Source organism: Dermochelys coriacea, chromosome 7 (genome assembly GCF_009764565.3).
Source record: "Dermochelys coriacea isolate rDerCor1 chromosome 7, rDerCor1.pri.v4, whole genome shotgun sequence".
NCBI classification, from domain to species: Eukaryota; Metazoa; Chordata; order Testudines; family Dermochelyidae; genus Dermochelys; species Dermochelys coriacea.
Window position 1 is genome coordinate 103,343,787 of NC_050074.1, and position 21,045 is coordinate 103,364,831.

A 21,045-nucleotide genomic window follows, 5' to 3' on the forward strand; every position below is an offset into this window, starting at 1 on the left:
AGCCTATCAGAGATGTTATGGGTATTGTTGTATTGAATGAGATCTAGCATGCCTCCTACTGAAGTGGATTTTTTTCAAATCTATCTTTGAAATCGAGAGAGACAGCAGACAACTTGCAGCTGATTCACTGATTCAAATGATTTTGTAATTTCTAAAAAGTTTGTATTTGAGCTTTAAATTGGAGATGAAAATCTTATGTAATAACTTTTCCTGTTGAAGTTATATGCATGTTTCCCATTATGAATAATTTTTATCTATGAATACTTATAAATACTAAGCTATTATTTAAAAATTATTGTCTGGTTTCATCTGTATGATCCAATTTAAAGATGGACAATAATTAGCCATCCAAGGGATGACAGAATCTATACACAGCATCATAGAAATAGGGGCTCGGACAGACCTCGAGAGTTCATCTAGTCCACCCCCCTGAACTGACGCAGGACTAGGTATCTCTACACCATCCCTGACAATCTAACCAAGGGATCGGCAACCTTTGGCACGCGGCCAAAGGGGTTTTCCCTGGCAGGCTGCGTGCCAATGGTTGCCGATCTAACCTATTCTTAAAAACCTTCAGTGATGGGGATTTCATTACCTCCCTTGGAAGCCGATTCCAGTGCTTAACTATCCTTATAGTTGGACAGGTTTCAGAGTAGCAGCTGTGTTAGTCTGTATTCACAAAAAGAAAAGGAGTACTTGTGGCACCTTAGAGACTAACAAATTTATTTGAGCATAAGCTTTCGTGAGCTACAGCTCACTTCATCGGATGCATTCGGTAGAAAATACAGTGGGGAGATTTATATACACACACACACACACATACACACACACACACACACACACACACACACAGAGAACATGAAACTTTGTGTAATAAAACTATTTCCCCATATTATTTCTCCCTCCACCCCACCCCCCACTGTTCCTCAGATGTCCTTGTTAATTGCTGGAAATGGCCCACCTTGCTTGTCACCATGATAGGTTTTCCAAAGTAAAACTATTTCCCATGTTATTTCTCCCCCCCCACCACACCCCCCACTGTTCCTCAGATGTTCTTGTTAAGTGCTGGAAATGGCCCTCCTTGCTTGTCACCATGAAAGGTTTTCCTCCTCCCCCCCCCACTGCTGGTGATGGCTCATCTTAAGTGATCACTCTCCTTACAGTGTTTATGATAAAACCCATTGTTTCATGTTCTCTGTGTGTGTATATAAATCTCCCCACTGTATTTTCCACCGAATGCATCTGATGAAGTGAGCTGTAGCTCACGAAAGCTTATGCTCAAATAAATTAGTTAGTCTCTAAGGTGCCACAAGTACTCCTTTTCTTTTATAGTTAGATAGTTTTTCCAAATATCTAACATGAATTTCCTTACTTCCTTGTAGATTAAGCCCATTACTTCTTGTCTTACTTTTGGTTGATATGGAGAACAATAGATCACTGTCCTTTTTAAAAGACTTATGATGTCCCCCATAGTCTTCCTTTCTCGAGACTAAACATGATCATTTTTTTAATTGAGGCCTCACCAGTGCCAAGTGTCATAAATATAAAGGGAAGGGTAAACACCTTTAAAATCCCTCCTGGCCAGAGGAAAAATCCTTTCACCTGTAAAGGGTTAAGGAGCTAGGATAACCTTGCTGGCACGTGACCAAAGAACCAAAGAGAAACAAAGGGTCTGTCTGTGTGATGCTTTTGCTGGGGACAGAACAGGAATGGAGTCTTAGAACTTAGTAAGTATCTAGCTTGATATGCGTTAGAGTATGATTTCTTTAAATGGCTGAGGAAATAGGCTTGCTGAATAGAATGAATATTCCTGTCTGCGTGTCTTTTTTGTAACTTAAGGTTTTGTCTAGAGGGATTCTCTATGTTTTGAATTTAATTACCCTGTAAGGTATTTACCATCCTGATTTTATAGAGGTGATTCTTTTTACCTTTTCTTATATTAAAATTCTTCTTGTAAGAAATTGAATGCTTTTTTCCTTGTTCTTAAGATCCAAGGGTTTGGGTCTGTGGTCACCTATGCACATTGGTGAGGATTTTTATCAAGCCTTCCCCATGCAGGGAGGTGCAAGGTTTTGGTGAGGATTTGGGGGGGAAAGACGTTTCCAAACAATGCTTTCCCAGTAAACCCCGTCAAATGTTTGGTGGTGGCAGTGGAAGTCCAAGGGCAAAGGGTAAAATAGTTTGTACCTTGGGGAAGTTTTAACCTAAGCTGGTAAAAGTAAGCTTAGGAGGTTTTCATGAAGATCCCCACATCTGTACCCTAGAGTTCAGAGTGGGGAAGGAACCTTGACATGGTGGCAGAGTGGTGGGATCAACTTGAAATCATTTTGAGATTTTTTGAACCAGAAGCACAGATTTGAAAAGGAAAGATTTTTTTCCTTTGGGCTGCTGGAAAGCAGGTTAAACTGAAAACAGTTAGAGTTTTTTTTTTTCTCTGCTTTGGGGCCAGAGCAGAGACAAAAGGGAATTGTCTTCTCTGAGGTGGAGTTTTCTCTACCTAAAGGCAGGATAGTTAACCTCCTGCAGGAAAATTCACCAGTCTTCACAGACCTGAAGTTTTTTTTTTCCTAAGAGCAACCTGGGGTGGTTTTCTGCCTATTTGCCTGGAGCCAAAGGTGTTAGGGGTTTTTTTTTAGGATTTCTCTGTAGGTTGACAATCACTATCAGAGGATATAGGTATCATATTCAGCCCAGCAAAATTTTACAAGTCAAGTTTTTTTTGTTTTGGTTTTCTGTCTAACTCTCGGGTGTAAAGTTAGTTACAAACAGAGAGGTTAGGATGACAGACTCCACGGATCAACAAAAGCTGGAATTAGCTAGATTTGAGGTGGAGGAAAAACAAAAGGAACATGAAAGACAGACAGAACTCATGCGGATGGGAATGGAGGCAAGGGCCAAAGAACTGGAGGAGAAGGAAAAAGAGAGGAAGCATGTGGAGGAGGAGAAAGAAAAAGAGAGGAAGCATGTGGAGGAGGAGAAGGAAAAAGAGAGGAAGCATGCACTGGAGATGGAGAAGGCAAAGGCTCAGCAGAATATACCAACAAACCCTAGCAATCCTTCTCCAGGTACCAATTCCCACCCCAGAAAGTTCCCCACCTACAAGGCAGGCGATGATACCGAGGCCTTCTTAGAAAACTTCGAAAGGGCCTGCCTTGGGTACAGCATCTCTACAGACCAATACATGGTAGAGCTGAGGCCGCAGCTCAGTGGACCCTTAGCTGAGGTGGCGGCTGAAATGCCTAAGGAACGCATGAACCAGTATGAACTGTTTAAAACCAAGGCGAGGGTCAGAATGGGGCTAACCCCCGAGCATTCCCGTCGGCGGTTCAGAGCCCTAAGGTGGAAACCAGATGTGTCATTTACCTGACATGCCTACCACATTATGAAACATTGGGATGCCTGGATATCAGGAGCAAGTGTTAAATCTCCAGAAGATTTGCACTTCTTACTGCAAATGGAGCAATTCTTAGAGGGTGTTCCTGAGGAAATAGAAAGATACATCCTAGATGGGAAGCCCAAAACTGTAATCGAGGCGGGGGAGATTGGAGCCAAATGGATGGAGGTGGCAGAAAAGAAAAAAACTGGTCGTAGCTGGAACGGATACCAGAAGGGACAACCTCAGACCACACCCTACTACTGGGGGCTGCTCAAGGCCCTATCTACCCTCCAAGGAACCCTCCAGCCACCTTATCATCCCTCCACGCCGTTCTACAGCAACCCACCTCGCCCCAGTGACCCATCAGATGGATGATGTTTTAAATGTAACGAGCCGGGGCATGTAAAGGCCAACTGCCCCAAGAACCCCAACAGATTACAGTTCATTGCACCGGAATCACCCCAGAGGTCCTCAGGCCCAGATACCTCCCAGATACCCTTGGAGTGGAGGGAAACTGTGAGCGTGGGCAGGAAGAGGGACACCAGAGCACAAGTGTCAGCTATCCATGCTTCCTTAGTGGACCCCAATTTAATCAGAGATCCAAGTGACAATTCAACCCTTCAAGTCCAACTCTTTCAATTTGCCTACAGCCAAGTTGCCTGTCCAGTACAAGGGCTGGTCAGGAACGTGGACTTTTGCAGTCTATGATGATTATCCCATCCCTAAGCTGTTGGGGGAAGACTTGGCCAATCATGTGAAGTCAGCGAAGAGGGTAGGAATGGTCACCCGCAGCCAGACTAAACCAGCCATCATGCCTAGCACTGTTCTGGAATCTTCTACCAGGACCCGGTCAGAGGTGATGGACCCGGACCCCAGGCCAATGTCTGCAACAGCAATAGTGGATCCAGTCCCAGAGATCCAGACAGAGCCAGTCCCAGAACCGGAACTGGTGGAACAACCAGCACCAGACCCATTGCCAGCACTGAATCCAGTACTTGCAACCCCAACCCCAGAGGGCCCCACCAAACCTGAACCGGCATCAGCCGATAATCCTACACAAGAGGCTCAGCCGGAGCCTGAACCCCAACATAGTGCACCAGCGGAGAGCAGTTCACAGTCAACAGAAACACCCTGATCCCCTACATTGCTTCCAGAGGGACCAGGCATAGGTCCACAATCCAATGACGAACTGATGTCTCCAGCATCACGGGAACAGTTCCAGACCGAACAGGAAGTAGATGAAAGCCTCCAGAGAGCTAGGACGGCGGCACGGAGCAACCCACTGCCTCTCAGCTCTTCTAATCGATCCAGGTTTGTTGCAGAAAGAGGACTCCTATACAAGAAACTCTTTCTGGTGGACACCAGGAAGACTGGCATCCTCAGAGACAGTTGGTAATTCCAACTAAGTACCAGATCAAGCTCTTGAGCTTAGCCCATAATCATCCTAGGGGCCGTGCTGGGGTGAACAGGGCCAAAGACTGGTTGGGGAGGTCATTCGACTGGGAGGGAATGGGCAAGGATGTTTCTACCTATGTCCGGTCTTGTGAGGTATGCCAAAAAGTGGGAAAACCCCAAGACCAGGTCAAAGCCCCTCTCCAGCCACTCCCCATCATTGAAGTTCCATTTCAGTGAGTAGCTGTGGATATTCTGGGTCCTTTTCTGAAAAAGACACCCAGAGGAAAGCAGTACATACTTACTTTCATGGATTTTGCCACTCAACGTCCGGAAGCAGTAGTTCTAAGCAACACCAGGGCTAAAAGTGTGTGCCAGGTACTAGCAGGTACTTGCCAGGATAGGTTGGCCCTCTGACATCCTCACCGATGCAGGAACTAATTTCCTGGCAGGAACTATGGAAAGCCTTTGGGAAGCTCATGGGGTAAATCACTTGATTGCCACTCCTTACCACCATCAAACAAATGGCATGGTGGAGAAATTTAATGGAACTTTGGGGGCCATGATACATAAATTCATAAATGACCACTCCAATGATTGGGACCTAGTGTTTCAGCAGTTGCTCTGCAGCAGTTGCCTACAGAGCTGTACCACATCCCAGTTTAGGGTTTTCACCATTTGAACTTGTATATGGCCGTGAGGTTAAGGGGCCATTACAGTTGGTGAAACAGCAATGGGAGGGATTTACACCTTCTCCAGGAACTAACATTCTGGACTTTGTAACCAACCTACAAAACACCCTCTGAATCTCTCTAGCCCTTGCTAAAGAAAACCTACAGGATGCTCAAAAAGAGCAAAAAGCCTGGTATGATAAACATGCCAGAGAGCATTCCTTGAAAGTAGGAGACCAGGTTATGGTCTTAAAGGCGCTCCAGGCCCATCAAATGGAAGCGTCATGGGAAGGGCCATTCACGGTCCAGGAGTGCCTGGGAGCTGTTAACTACCTCATAGCATTCCCCACCTCCAACGGAAAGCCTAAGCTATACTATATTAATTCTCTAAAGCCCTTTTATTCCAGAGAATTAAAAGTTTGTCAGTTTACAGCCCAGGGAGGAGATGACGCTGAGTGGCCTGAAGGTGTCTACTACGAAGGGAAAAATGCTGGTGGCGTGGAAGAGGTGAACCTCTCCATGACCCTTGGGCATATGCAGCGACAGCAGATCCAGGAGCTGTGCACTAGCTATACGTCGACGTTCTCAGCCACTCCAGGACTGACTGAACGGGAATACCACTCCATTGACACAGTTAATGCTCACCCAATTAAAGTCCAACCTTACCGGGTGTCTCCTCAAGCTAAAACTGCTATAGAACGGGAGATCCAGGATATGTTACAGATGGGTGTAATCCGCCCCTCTGGTAGTGCATGGGCATCTCCAGTGGTTCTAGTTCCCAAACCAGATGGGGAGATACGTTTTTGCGTGGACTACCGTAAGCTAAATGATGTAACTCACCCAGACAACTATCCAATGCCACGCACAGATGAACTATTAGAGAGACTGGGACAGGCCCAGTTCATCTCTACCTTGCACTTAACCAAGGGGTACTGGCAGGTACCACTAGATGAATCCGCCAAAGAAAGGTCAGCCTTCACCACACATGTCGGGCTGTATGAATTTAATGTACTCCCTTTCGGGCTGCGGAATGCACCCGTCACCTTCCAAAGACTTGTAGATGGTCTCCTAGCGGGATTAGGAGAATATGCAGTCATCTACCTTGATGATGTGGCTATATTCTCGGATTCCTGGGCAGAAAACCTGGAACATCTACAAAAAGTCTTCGAGTGCATAAGGGAGGCAGGACTAACTGTTAAGGCTAAGAAGTGTCAAATAGGCCTAAACAGAGTGACTTACCTTGGACACCAGGTGGGTCAAGGAACTATCAACCCCCTAAAGGCCAAAGTGGATGCTATCCAAAAGTGGCCTGTCCCAAAGTCAAAGAAACAGGTTCAATCCTTCTTAGGCTTGGCCGGTTATTATAGACAATTTGAACCGCAGTTCAGCCAAATCGCCGCCCCACTGACAGACCTAACCAAAAAGAAATAGCCAAATGCTGTTCAGTGAACCAAAGAGTGTCAGAAGGCCTTTAACCAACTTAAAGTGACACTCATGTCTGCCCCTGTACTAAGGGCCCCAGACTTTGACAAACCATTCCAAGTAACCACAGATGCGTCCGAGCGTGGTATGGGAGCAGTTTTAATGCAGGAAGGACTGGATCAAGAATTCCACCCTGTAGTGCTTCTCAGCAAAAAACTGTCTGAGAGAGAAAGCAACTGGTCAGTCAGTGAAAAAGAATGTTACGCCATTGTCTACGCTCCGGAAAAGCTATGCCCATATGTTTGGGAAGAGGGTTTCCACCTGCAAACTGACCATGCTGCGCTATGGTGGCTTCATACTGCCACGGGAAATAACAAAAAACGTATTCGGTGGAGTTTAGCTCTCCAAGATTTTGATTTCGACATCCAACACATCTCAGGAGCTTCTAACAAAGTGGCTGATGCACTCTCCCGTGAAAATTTCCCTGAATCACCCGGTTAAAATCGTCCTTGAGATGTGGAAAATATTGTTAATCTTTATATACTTGGTAGTATATTTAGAGGTGCATGTGTTTTATTAATTCTGTTTTTTCCTAGAGCTCCAGGAAGAAATCCAGCCAGCGTTTCACCCTAGCTGTGATTTGGGGGGCGTCATAAATATAAAGGGAAGGGTAAACACCTTTAAAATCCCTCCTGGCCAGAAGAAAAACCCTTTCACCTGTAAGGGGTTAAGAAGCTAGGATAATCTCGCTGGCACCTGACCACAATGACCAATGAAGAGACAAGATACTTTCAAAGCTGGAGGGAGGGAGAAAAAAGGGTCTGTCTGTCTGTCTGTGTGATGCTTTTGCTGGGGACAGAACAGGAATGGAGTCTTAGAACTTAGTCAGTAATCTAGCTAGATATGCGTTAGATTATGATTTCTTTAAATGGCTGAGGAAATAGGCTTGCTGAATAGAATGAATATTCCTGTCTGTGTGTCTTTTTTGTAACTTAAAGTTTTGTCTAGAGGGATTCTCTATGTTTTGAATCTAATTACCCTGTAAGGTATTTACCATCCTGATTTTACAGAGGTGATTCTTTTTACCTTTTCTTATATTAAAATTCTTCTTGTAAGAAATTGAATGTTTTTTTCCTTGTTCTTAAGATCCAAGGGTTTGGGTCTGTGGTCACCTATGCACATTGGTGAGGATTTTTATCAAGCCTTCCCCAGGAAGGGAGGTGCAAGGTTTTGGTGAGGATTTTGGGGGGAAAGATGTTTCCAAACAACGCTTTCCCAGTAAACTCAGTCAAACGTTTGGTGATGGCAGTGGAAGTCCAAGGGCATAGGGTAAAATAGTTTGTACTTTGGGGAAGTTTTAACCTAAGCTGGTAAAAGTAAGCTTAGGAGGTTTTCATGCAGGTCCCCACATCTGTACCCTAGAGTTCATAGTGGGGAAGGAACCTCGACACAAAGTAAAACAGAACTACCACCTCTCATGCCTTAGAATGAGACTCCTGTCAATACATCCCAGAATATTGGGCTTTTCACAACTGCATCAAATTGTTGTTTCATATTCAATCTGTGATCCACTATAACCCCAGATCTTTTCTGTAGTACTATTGCTTAGCCAATGCGTTTGTTTTTTCCTTTCTAAGCAGAGTAGTTTGCGCTCATCTTTAATCAAAAAAGATGGAATTCAATAAAGACAAGTGCAAAGTACTATGCTTAGAAAAGAAAAAAAATCAAAGATATTAATATTATTAAAAGCAGATTTAAATAGATGTGTTTTGCTTATGCCACACTTGAATAGGCATGAGCCACCAGTGACATTTCAGAATTTTTAATACAAATCTAGGTTGTCTCCAGACTGCAGTTGGCTTACACTCACAAGTTGCGAAGGGAGTGTCACCTGGTTGGCGAGACATTGATTGGAGAAAGAAAGGAGTCTTATTCAAATATACCCAAAGTGAACAAATCTTATCCATTAAATAACAGTAACTAGCTCAGTGAGGAATATTTGTCAAGAAAGAAAAAAAAAAGCACAAAAATACAAGTAACATGGAAAAGAAGTAACGATACAGGGACGGTGCTTAGAGAGTGACCTTATCCGCTGAAGAATTATCATTAGACTTATGAAAAATGGTCTCTTCTCTAAGTAAACAAGATCAGCCTATAACCAGATTCCTTCCATACAAAAGGGCAGAACTATTTCTCAAGGAAAGAAGCTAGGAGTTCTTTCCAAAGTTATATCTGCAGAAGCACAGGTATCTATTATTTGTATTACACTATCATCAGGGGCTGAGACTAGGTCCCACTATTCTATACAAAAACACAGTGAAAGAAAGTCCTTGTTTACATTTGAAAGAAAAGAAAACAAAGAAAAGGGAAACAACAACACAGAGAGGTGAAATGACTTGCCCAAGGTCAAGGCCAGTCACATAGTAGGTCAATGGCATTGCTGGGAATACAACTTCTGAATGCCAGTCTACTGCTTTACCTGCTAGACTATTCTACACCCTACATATAGTAAAAGTATGTGTTGTGGAGTACAAGGCAGCTTTGTAGAACTTTTCTAGGGGAGCAAGTCCTGCCTTAGCCCAATTGGTGATGGTACCTTTCTGGAGTGGATTTCATCCCCTACTGGATTGCTTCTTAGCTTTATGAGCACCCACATTCAGATCCACTTAGATAAAAATTCTTATGGACTTTATGCCCTTTCTTTGAACAAACTCTCACAAACTCACAATGTGTGTGGCTTATGCAGAACTTCATGCCCCTTTTAATATCTAGAGGTATTGCCACACCTCTCAGTTTTGATCGAGAGAAAAGGACACAGGGAAAGAAGTACAATCTCCCAATTCTGACAGAAATCAGCTAAGTGCTTATGGAGGAAAATCCTTATGAAAAGATAAGAAGAGATGTGTGTTATGCCACAGCTACCACTAGAAAAAAGGGATTTAAGATAATTTCTTTGAGATTCTGTACTAGGAAAGAAAAAGTGAAACTGGATTTTAAGAGGACTTTATTACTGTCAGACTCCCTCCTATTGGAGCATTAACCTCTCTTATACCACTCATGGCTCAGTGTTGAGCAAAGGACAGGCTCCTGACAAAGGAGGCAGGGATCCCAGGCAAGAAGAACTTTTTTTTCCTGTGGTAAGCTGAAGTGATCTATGCTGGGGAGCTCCTAGTTGTTTAAGGGAAGACTAAATGACTGGATGAAGGGAGCTCATGCCCTTTCTATTTAGTAAGAAGACTTACCTTGCTTGTGAGATACGCCATTCTTAGGGCAATGAAGTTTTCTCTGCCCAGAAGAGTAGTAGGATTGACTGAGAGAGAAAGCTAGGACTTCTGGTTGATGTCTCACTGTGATGGAGTGTCCACCCCACACAAGCCCTGAATAGGTTAATATGGGTCAGATGGGGCCAATTAACTTTACATGCTGTACCTGGAGGGAAAACAGGGCTTCATAAGACCTAATTGCAGATGAAGCTCAGCTGTGGGAGGAGCTAGGCTAGATGTAAAAGGCCAGGAATTGAGAGCAGGAAGAGCAGGTTGATGAGCATTGTTGAGAGTTTAGTAAACAAAATTATATGGACTGCCACAGGCTTCTTCATACTATCAGGGTCAAAAATGGATAAAGGAGATATGTAAAAAAGAAAAATTGAGGAAACTAAAATTTTTAGGTGTGGGAAATCAAATTACAGCTGAACAGTTACTACCTCATTGGTGAACTTGGAACTGTATGAAAAAAACTAAGGGAAGAGGGGAAAAAACCACATTAAGACAAATGAAATTTCTGAATTTATTCATGAAAAGTGGGTCCAGCTTTGCCAAGTCTATATAGACAGATCAAAAGCTAACAGTACAGGTTGAATGGAAACAGCCTTCTGTGTTCCTAGTCTTGAAATCCAGAAATCAAAACGGCTATTGAATTATGTGACTGTTCTGATGGCTGAACTAATGGGGACAGTGTTGGATTGAATCTGCATAAAAGATATGTGACTGGCTGCAGCTGTAATTTTATCTGATTCCTTGTCTGGCATTATGACAATCAAAACAGAGACTTCAGAAAGCAGAAATTACATAATAAGTGAAATAACATTCCTAACTACAGATATAATGCAAGCGGGTATCTGCCTGACAACAGCATGGAATCTGGCACATATCCGAATCTGGAAATGAGATGACAAAGAAGCAAATCAAGCTCTAAAAGTGAGGAGGTGGGTATTAAGATACCCTTAAGTAGAAAAGAATTTAAAAATGTGGTCACAAAAGAGCTTACAAAGAAATGGCAAGAACTATGGACTAAGGAAACAAAAGGACAAAGGTTTTACAATGTATGCTCACAAATCAAAGAAAATACTATACTCCACAATTATGATAAAGTAAAGTAGTCTTTTTTAGAATGTTATTTAGGGCTCTTATTGTACCATAAATGATAAGTTCAACTTATTAAAATGACATAAAGATGTGCTGGGTAATGTGCTAAACCAAATAAACTGTTTATCATGTTTTATGGCATTGTGGGCAATATTCTATGGAAAGAAAGTTTCATTATGAAAACTTGAATCTGCTTAAAAATCAAAGATTTTTCCCTAAAGGCCAGTAAAAATGTCAGGGAAATGGAATAGAGCAAAAAAAAAGTCTTGTTATGTTGCCTTAAGGATACTAGACTGAGTCAAATAATTGTTTTATAAAAACCCAAAACATAGCTAAAAATGAATGAAGAACATGGCAGTGATAGCCAAGTCTGATCAGGCTGCTGAGCCAAAAAACAAAGACAAAAGAAAAGATTGAAAAGAGGAGGTCTGCAGTCACTCCCTAGGGGGAAAGGGAGTTGGCTAGGGACAAGGAGAAGATCCAAGTGGAAAGTAAGTCCTGGGATCTTGCCTTGGACTAGGGAATTTGAGAAGAGGCCAAAAGTGGTGAAGTAACCACAGAGAATGGAGGAAGCTCCAGTGGTAAACCCAGAGATAGGCCAGGAGGTAGAGAGGTGGGATTAGGAAGGAGTCCAGGGAAACAGCAATAGGAACTGAGACTGAGTAGACCTAGGTTGCTAGTCATAGGGTCTCTGCTCTGGAATCCAGAGTAGCTGGTGGACCCAGGTTCCCCTAATAGTCAGAGGGGAAGTGGCACAGGACCTGGATAATTGGAACAGAAGGCCACTTGAAAACAGTCTTCCAGTGAGAGGGGACTGTATAATGATCTGATCCAAGGGTCAAGTCATAAAGATGGAGTACCCCCAGTCCCAAAGAGAGAGGGACCACAGAGCAAGCACCCAACAGAAGGGGGTGCCAGACAGGGCGAGAGCTAATTCTCAGACCTAGCCACAAGGAGGGACTCCTGCAGTGAGTGGAACCCCTTCACATTCACATAGACAACTGCTGCTCAACTGTCAGACTAGACTAGAACTGGTTTCCTGCTAGAACCTGTTCCACATATAATAAATGTAAGTAGCAGTAGAAGTGTCCTTCATATAGCTCTTGAATCTAGAACTTTTCAATAGAGCTTTATCACTTGATATGACCATGGAGCCATCCTACCATCTCCACATGCATGTTCTAACCAGATAGACTCACAAGTGTGGTTAGAACAGTTAAATGGACATCAGACATACAAGTTCTCTTAACCAGTGTTGAGTTGTGGGAACACCATATGAGAGAAAATCATCTGTGAATTGGTTACAAAAAGTTATATATGCAAGGGAGCTACGTATGCGACTTGGACCATGCTTGATTCTTTGCTGGATATGATGCACGAGAGGAACATCTGATGGATCTGAACCCCAGAAGCAGGCCAAGGATATAATCTCAAGGCAGCAACAAAGCCAAGAAACTGCAGTGTCCCAGGAAGAGATGAGGAGATGATTTGACATTGATCATGCTCTTTATGGATACGAACTATTCCTGAGGTCTATACATAAAGGGATTTCCTGATGGATGAGATTCCAAGGAAGGAATCCCCCGAATTTTGTTGGGATTCACAATGAGATCAAGAATTCAGAGCATGGCTACAGTCTGAAACACTTAATTGTATCTCCTGCAGTTATTGCCGCAGACCGGCAAGTTTTCAGAAGAGGAAATTATTCTGATCCTCTGTTTCTGTAATTAGAAAGAAGATTTTTTTAAAAATGGGATTGATGAGAAGCTGAATTGGAAAGTACATATTCACGATCCAGGTTTCCTGAAGCAGAATTTAGGTACTGTTGGTGCTAAGGAGAAATCAACATATACCTCTAGAACAATAGCGATTCACAACTTTCAGTAATGGATCATTGTCTGTCTTCTCTTCCCCAGTATCTTTTCAAGTCATGCCTTAGTGTGCCCAGTAATAATTAAAATGCCTGGTATTACTTAGTCAATTTGAAAGTAAAAAACACTTTAAGTGACTTTCTGAAGGCTAAATAGTAGGTCAGTGACAGAGATGAAAAAAATTCAATTTCCGGTTTCCATACATACTGAACATACTCTGTTCAGTACACCTCATTACTACTAACAAGCTACAAGCTCCACAGTTATTGGTAAAGTTATTATACAGATGCCCTTTGAAATAAGTGTCTTTACATACAGTTTACAATTTTTAAAATAATTTTTCCAAAGTCTGAGTTCTCTCTATCTTTAATTGCTCCAGGAATGATAAGGAATTTTCATGTACACATCTTGCTAAGATACATCCATCTATTTTTTTAAAAACCCCAAATTTCCTTCTGACCACAAGCAAACTGTAATCAGAATATCTTCGTTCCAACATAAAAAACAAACATTTTCCACTTAAATCACTTCCAAAGATGATCATTTAATTAATCTGCCAGCCAACACCTGCCCCAAGAGGCCAAGTAAATCATTCTTCCCACTGGGATAGTATAAACAAGGTAAGAGGCATTTTCAATATTATTTAAAAAACTTAAGTGAAATTCCAGAGAAACTAGTTGATAATGTCAATGTTAATTTAAACTGAATGGAAAAGAAACCTACCAGCAGTTCACTGAGTTGTTCATAATCAAACATTTCATTTTCATACTGTTCTGCCAGTTCTTTGCCCAAGGCAATGGCCTCTTCCCACATCTGTTTAAAAAAAAATGCAACTGAATTATATACCTTAGTCAAACAATGAAATTGGATTAAAATAAAATTAAACAAAACATAGCAAAATACATTCTGATATGCCTGAAAAGCACTGTGCATAAAATGTGACAAAATAAATATTTGTGGCAGCTTCTTTCATGAGTCCATCTTTTTATTTATTGAAGATTAAATAAAAATAAACACTCTTCCTACCAGCCAGGCCAGGTACTCAGTGTGTGACCAACCCTTACAGTGTACTTGGAAATCCTAAAACTCAGGGTTTCTGATAGAGTCTGGTAACTGTTTATAATCTACAAATCCATATTAGATAAAGCAGGCTACACTTGAGAGATATTTCTTTTGTTTTGTGAAAACATCCATTATATTTCTATTGTCTCTTTTTTGTCTCCTTCAAGCATGAGATTCAAGAGCCATATGAATTGACACAAAATAATTTAGCAATAACTAGCAATATCCTTCATCTACTCAGAATACAGAGAATCTTAGAAGAGGAATAGCAAGTATGTTTTAAATGTGTATTTTCATTTTTACTAACGTACATGTAAAGAATCATGTTTAAATTCGCATACCAAGAAATACAAGAATCAAGCCTTACTATCTGTCTTTACACCTGAAACTTGGCTGGCATCTCACTTAATAAAATATGAGCATCAGAATGAGTTAGATGCCAATTTGTACTATATTACCCTTTATCTTAAATTTTAAATCCCCTCGCCGAGACACCTAATTTTCTTCTCGACACAGTGCCACTCCCCTCCTTGCCATGCTGAAAGACACATGGCTACTGCTTCAAACAGCAAGGGAAGGGGTAAGCACTTGCTTCCCCGTCACTTCCCAAAGAAATCTGCCTTGCAAGGAAAGAATGTGAGATGCAGCAACACAAGCTTCCTGAGCTGGCTGCTCAGAAGGCGTAAGAAGAAAAAGCACTCCTGGGGATATCGTCATGCAGTGAAACCGATTCACAGACCTCTCCTACATGGATACCTGCTCACCTCGAGACTCAACTCTAATAGTGCTAACTGAATCTTGCCAGCCCTTCCCCCTTCTAGCAGAGCCTTTCTGAGGCAGAGATCTGCCTCTTTTCTTCCCCACATGAGAGCAGCAGTGGAAAGGGCTGAGGGACAGGAGAAAAGCTGGTGAAATGTATTCATCCAACAAGCTTCATCTAGAGGAGAAGCAGGTGATTCTGAGGGAAGTGGGAGGTTTCAGTGGGCTATGGATTTCATGGAACAAAGCCAACGGGCAGGTCTAACAACAGTTTGCAAAACACATTCAAAGTGAGCCAAGCCACCCAAAAGTCATGAGATTGGGTTAAAAGTGATGAGATTTTAAAAAATAATAAATGTTAAGTTTCAGAGTAGCAGCCGTGTTAGTCTGTATTCGCAAAAAGAAAAGGAGTACTCGTGGCATCTTAGAGACTAACAAATTTATTTAAGCATAAGCTTTCGTGAGCTACAGCTCACTTCATCGGATGCATTTGGTGGAAAATACAGAGGGGAGATTTATTTACACACACAGAGAACATGAAACTATGGGTTTTATCATACACACTGTAAGGAGAGTGATCACTTAAGATGAGCCATCACCAGCAGCGGTGGGGGGGGAAAGGAGGAAAACCTTTCATGGTGACAAGCAAGATAGGCTATTTCCAGCAGTTAACAAGAACATCTGAGGAACAGTGGGGGTGGGGTGGGGGGAGAAATAACATGGGGAAATAGTTTTACTTTGTGTAATGACTCATCCATTCCCAGTCTCTATTCAAGCCTAAATTAATTGTATCCAGTTTGCAAATTAATTCCAATTCAGCAGTCTCTCGTTGGAGTCTGTTTTTGAAGTTTTTTGTTGAAGGATAGCCACCCTCAGGTCTGTAATCGAGTGACCGGAGAGATTGAAGTGTTCTCCGACTGGTTTTTTGAATGTTATAATTCTTGACGTCTGATTTGTGTCCATTTATTCTTTAACGTAGAGACGGTCCAGTTTGACCAATGTACATGGCAGAGGGGCATTGCTGGCACATGATGGCATATATCACATTGGTAGATGCGCAGGTGAACGAGCCTGCCAACTCGGTCCACATATCTATTCAGGGGACACCATCATAGGGCCTAATCACATCAGCCACACTATCAGAGGCTCGTTCACCTGCGCATCTACCAATGTGATATATGCCATCATGTGCTAGCAATGCCCCTCTGCCATGTACATTGGTCAAACTGGACAGTCTCTACGTAAAAGAATAAATGGACACAAATCAGACGTCTAGAATTATAACATTCAAAAACCAGTCGGAGAACACTTCAATCTCTCCGGTCACTCGATTACAGACCTGAGGGTGGCCATCCTTCAACAAAAAAACTTCAAAAACAGACTCCAACGAGAGACTGCTGAATTGGAATTAATTTGCAAACTGGATACAATTAACTTAGACTTGAATAGAGATTGGGAATGGATGAGTCATTACACAAAGTAAAACTATTCCCCATGTTATTTCTCCCCCCCCACTCCACCCCACCCCGCACGGTTCCTCAGATGTTCTTGTTAACAGCTGGAAATGGCCCACCTTGATTATCACCACAAAAGGTTTTCTTCCTTCCCCCCTCCTTCCTGCTGGTAATAGCTCATCTTAAGTGATCACGCTCCTTACAGTGTGTATGATAAAACCCATAGTTTCATGTTCTCTGTGTGTGTATATAAATCTCCCCTCTGTATTTTCCACCAAATGCATCCGATGAAGTGAACTGTAGCTCACGAAAGCTTATGCTCAAATAAATTTGTTAGTCTCTAAGGTGCCACAAGTACTTCTTTTCTTTTTGCGAATAAATGTTAAGTACATTTTGCTTGCCTCCTGGTTTGCCAGGGTACACTTAGGTCACATTTTCAAGCTTTTCTCCACAATCATAAGGGGTCAAAATTATTATTATTATTTTTTCCCCCCCAGATAAAAGCTGAGGTACTCAGGTAATCACGGTATCCCGGGACCTGGGGCTTTAAAAACAGCACCAAAATGTCACGGGACTTACAATAAAATCATGAGAGTTGGCAAAACTGAGTTTTTCTACATATTATCCCAGAACTTTTTTAGGCCAAAACGAGAGACCCGTGACCTAGTGGTATGAGCACCAGGCTTGGAGTCAGTGGGCTCAGGCAGCCCATACAATTCTGTCAGACAAAGTTATTTACAAACACTCTCTGCATGCATGTGTCCATCCAGATCCATTCCTTCTCTTCCCACAAATCCAATCTATTCCTTCTCACCTCCTGGCATCCATCCATCAATCTTTCCGTCTCTCTCCTCAGCTTCCATTCTTGGTCTTTTCCCCTCACCACAAAAAACAATTCCTTTGCTCCCTACCCACCTTCCCCCAAAAACAAACCCATCCTGTCTTCTCTCTACCATGGTCCTTTATTTATGTGGGGCATGGCAATTTGGAGTAGGCAGGCAGGCTGCATGATAAACAAGACTGCTTCCAAACTGGTATGGTGGCGAGCCAGGTAGCTGGAAGGCAAATGGATTCGTCCTAGGTCTCATCCTTGTACAAAACCCTGGAGTAAGTACCTCTCAACATCTCTGCTTGTCATCCACCCAGTCGCATTTCAGAACCCTGAAGGGAAGCCTGCACAGCTTAGTGGCTGCTGGAGCTTGGAACAGAGGGCAGTAATCACAGCCCATAGCCTGGAAGAAGAGCCACTCTAGCAGCTGGGGCAGGGATGGCAAACCTGAGTCTGAGAAGGACCCAAAATTTACCTATGTACATTGCCAAAGAGCCACAGTAATACATCAGCAGCCCCCCATCAACCTTCCCCCTCCAGCCCCCAGCACTTTCCCCTCCCTCCCATGCCTCCCGCCTGCTGTGATCAGCTGTTTTGCATGCACAGGAGGCTCTGAGGAGTAGGGGGGAGGAGGGAGTGCACAGCACATTCGGGGGAAGGGGTGGAGTGGGAGCAGGGCCTGGGGCAGAGCAGGGGGTTGAGCAGTGAGCACTCCCCGGTACACTGGAAAATTGGTGTCTGTAGCTCCAGCCCCAGAGTCAGCACCTATGCAAGGAGCCGCATATTAACCTCTGCTGAGCCACATGTTGGCCACCCCTGAGCAGCAGGGAGGGGAGAGGAAGGAAAGGAAAGAGGGAGCCAGAAGCTGGAGAGAGAAGTTATTGTCTGGTGTGGGGGAAGGGAAATAGTATGTCTACACTCCAAAGGGAAGCCATTGCTGACTGCAGGTAAGTAGGTTGGGGACTAGTTGCAGGCGGAAAAGATACAGTGAACCTGGAGTCCCAGAGAGAAGCTGCTGTCAGATTTGCAGAGGTGGAATGGATGAAAGAATAACCAAAATCCTCAAAAACTGGATGGGGGGGCAGGAATCTGAAGACTTGAAAAGCAGTTGCTGCTGCTGGTTTGTGTGGGGTAGGGAACAAAGGGTCTAGAGCCCCAAAGACAGGCTCTGGACATCTAGGAAGGAGCAGGGCCTGAGTTGTGCTGGAATGTCCTGGAATGTCATTCTGACATTCTTTTGGAGAGTTGAAATGATGTTCTGGCACTGTTTGGGGGAGCCAAAAGGCTGTTCCAGTACTTCTGGTTCTATCACTTATAAGTGAGTTCCAGTATTTCTTTTTTCAGGACTCTAGCACTATTATGTGAAACAGAAACTGTGTCACCAATCTAATGTCTGCTGCCAGCTGCCTAGTTTAGGACTAATGGGAGCCAGAAATTCATGAGGTCTAAAATTTGGTACATTCAGTTCTCTTTGTAATTTTAGAAGAAATCACGTAACCCCTTTGCCAAAGTTTCTGCTTCTGCAAAATGGGGATCACAACATATTCACCTACTGCACAGGGATAGAATGAATATTAGTTAATGTTTTTAAAGTGCTTTGAAGGTGGAAAGTGCAATATAAATCCATGCTGTGCCTACACCTCGAATATTGTGTCCATTCCAGTCGCCCCATCTCAAAAAGGATACAGTGGAACTGGAAAAGGTTCAGACAAGGGTAAAAAAAGTAATCAAGGGAATAGAATGGCTTCCATATGAGGAGAGACTAAAAGATTAGGGCTGTTCAGTTTAGAAAAGAGACAACTAAGGGCAGTGATGAGCTGCCAAAATCTTAATAACTAGTTCCCTCCTCACCCCATGAGGGGGTCGTAGCCCGCCCCGTCCCTGCCCTATCCACCCCCCTCCCGACTGCCCTCGGAACTGGGCAGGAGGGTCTCGTGGGCCACCGTAATGGGTGCCCACTTCGCCCCGCCCCTAAGAGCCAGAGGGACCTGCGGGGGGTGAGGTGGGGAGTCCCGGTGGTACTTACCTGGGGCGGCTCCCAGGAAGCATCCGGCAGGTCCCTCTGGCTCCTAGGGGTGGGGTAGCGAAGCTGGGGGGGAGCAGGGGGAGCGGCCACTCCCCCACTGATCACATCAAAAGTGGTGCCTTAGGCGCTGACTCTGTGGGTGCTCTGGGGCTGGAGCACCCATGCGGAAAATTGGGTGGTGCAGAGCCTCCACCAGCAGCTCCGCGCCTGGCCCCAGCTCACCTCCGCCCCGCTCTGGTTTTCCAGCCCTCCTCCCCCCGCTTCCTGCAAATCAGCTGTTCATGCGGGAAGCCTGGGAGGGCTGAGAAGCAAGTGGTGGCTTCATGCTCAGGCCCAGGGTGGCAGAGGTGAGCTGGGGCGGGAGCAGTTCCCCTGCGCACCCCCCCCCCGGTTACCTGCTGCAGCATGGGTGGCCTCCTCACACACCCCCCCCCAGCTACCCTCAGCTCCGCCTCCTTCGCCTGAGCGCAAGCCACTGCTTGCTTCTCAGCCCCCCTCACACGCTTCCCGTGCAACAGCTGATTCGCGGAAGCTGGGGACAGAGCAGCAGAGCGGGCGAGCATAACTCAGGGTTGGCGGCAGCTGGGATGGGACAGGTAGGCTGGCCTGGGGTGCTCTGCACCCACCCAATTTTCCATGCGGGTGCTCCAGCCCCGGAACACCCACGGAGTTGGCATCTAAGGTGCCACTTTTGGCCGGTTGATAAAATTTAGAAGCCTTTTTAGAATCAGTTATCCCTTGTGGGACAACCGGTTCTAAAAGGGCTTCTAAAAATGTAACAACCGGTTCCAGCGAACCAGTGCAAACTGGCTCCAGCTCACCACTGACTAAGGGGAATATGACAGAGCTCTATAGAATCATAAAGGGTGTAGAAAAAGTGAATAGAGAAGCGTTATTTGCACATCACAGTCTACAAAAACCAAGGGTCACCCAATGAAATTAATAGGTATCAGATTTAATACAAACAAGAGGAAATACTTTTTCACACAATGCACAATTAACCCGTGGAACTCATTGCCATGGGCTGTTGTGATGGCCAAAAGTATAACTGGGTTAAAAAAAGCTGGACAAGTTCATGGGGGATAGATCCATCAATGACTAGGACGCAACCCCATGCTTGGGGTGACTCAAAACCTCTGACTACCAGAAGCCAGGAGTGGAAGACAGGATGGTTCACTTCATAACTGGCCTGTTCTGTACACTACCCTGGAAGCTCTGGTATGTGCCATTGTTGGAATCAGGATATTGGGCAAGATGGACCATGGTCTGACTCAGGAGCAGCTCTAATGTTCAATGGAATTATTAATTCTGTTTTGAAAACAAGGCATCTAGGCCTGATGAAAATTATATGACAATTGCTACAGTAAGAAACAGATTTTTTGCAAATATAAGGCTTTACTTTCCAGTACAAACTATATATATGAAACAAAAGGTTTAATCTAGAATGGTGAAAGAAAAATGTTGTAAATTTAAACGAAGGAACAATTAGAAAAAATTGTTGAGGAACAATTAGAAAAAATCTAATATAGTCTTGCACTTTTTAGTTTTAGACTAAGTTTCTTCTGGCTCATAGCAACAATATCCTGCAAATGTATATAAACCAAAACTATTTTTTATTGTAGTGTGGTAAGTCAGCAAGTATAGAATTCTTTTTAAGGCAATGAACCTTTCTTAACATTTAATGCTTCTTTACAGCTTCAGTCATCCTTATCTTTTGCACAATTCTGTTTCAAAGAAAATACTCTTACTTTAATTTTCATCTCACAGTTTTTTGTTTGGTTGCTCTAGACTTAACTAGTCATCCTCCAAAAATAGAGTA

The 21,045-nt window shown here is 43.6% G+C and overlaps 1 protein-coding gene across 1 annotated transcript in view; it reads right to left on the reverse strand.

Annotated features, from left to right (window-relative positions):
* Positions 1–21,045, reverse strand: part of DOCK1 (dedicator of cytokinesis 1) — a 578,721-nt gene that overhangs the window by 64,381 nt on the left and 493,295 nt on the right. The window contains 1 exon segment of the mRNA XM_038408546.2: positions 13,820–13,909. Coding sequence (XP_038264474.1) covers positions 13,820–13,909 — 90 coding nt within the window.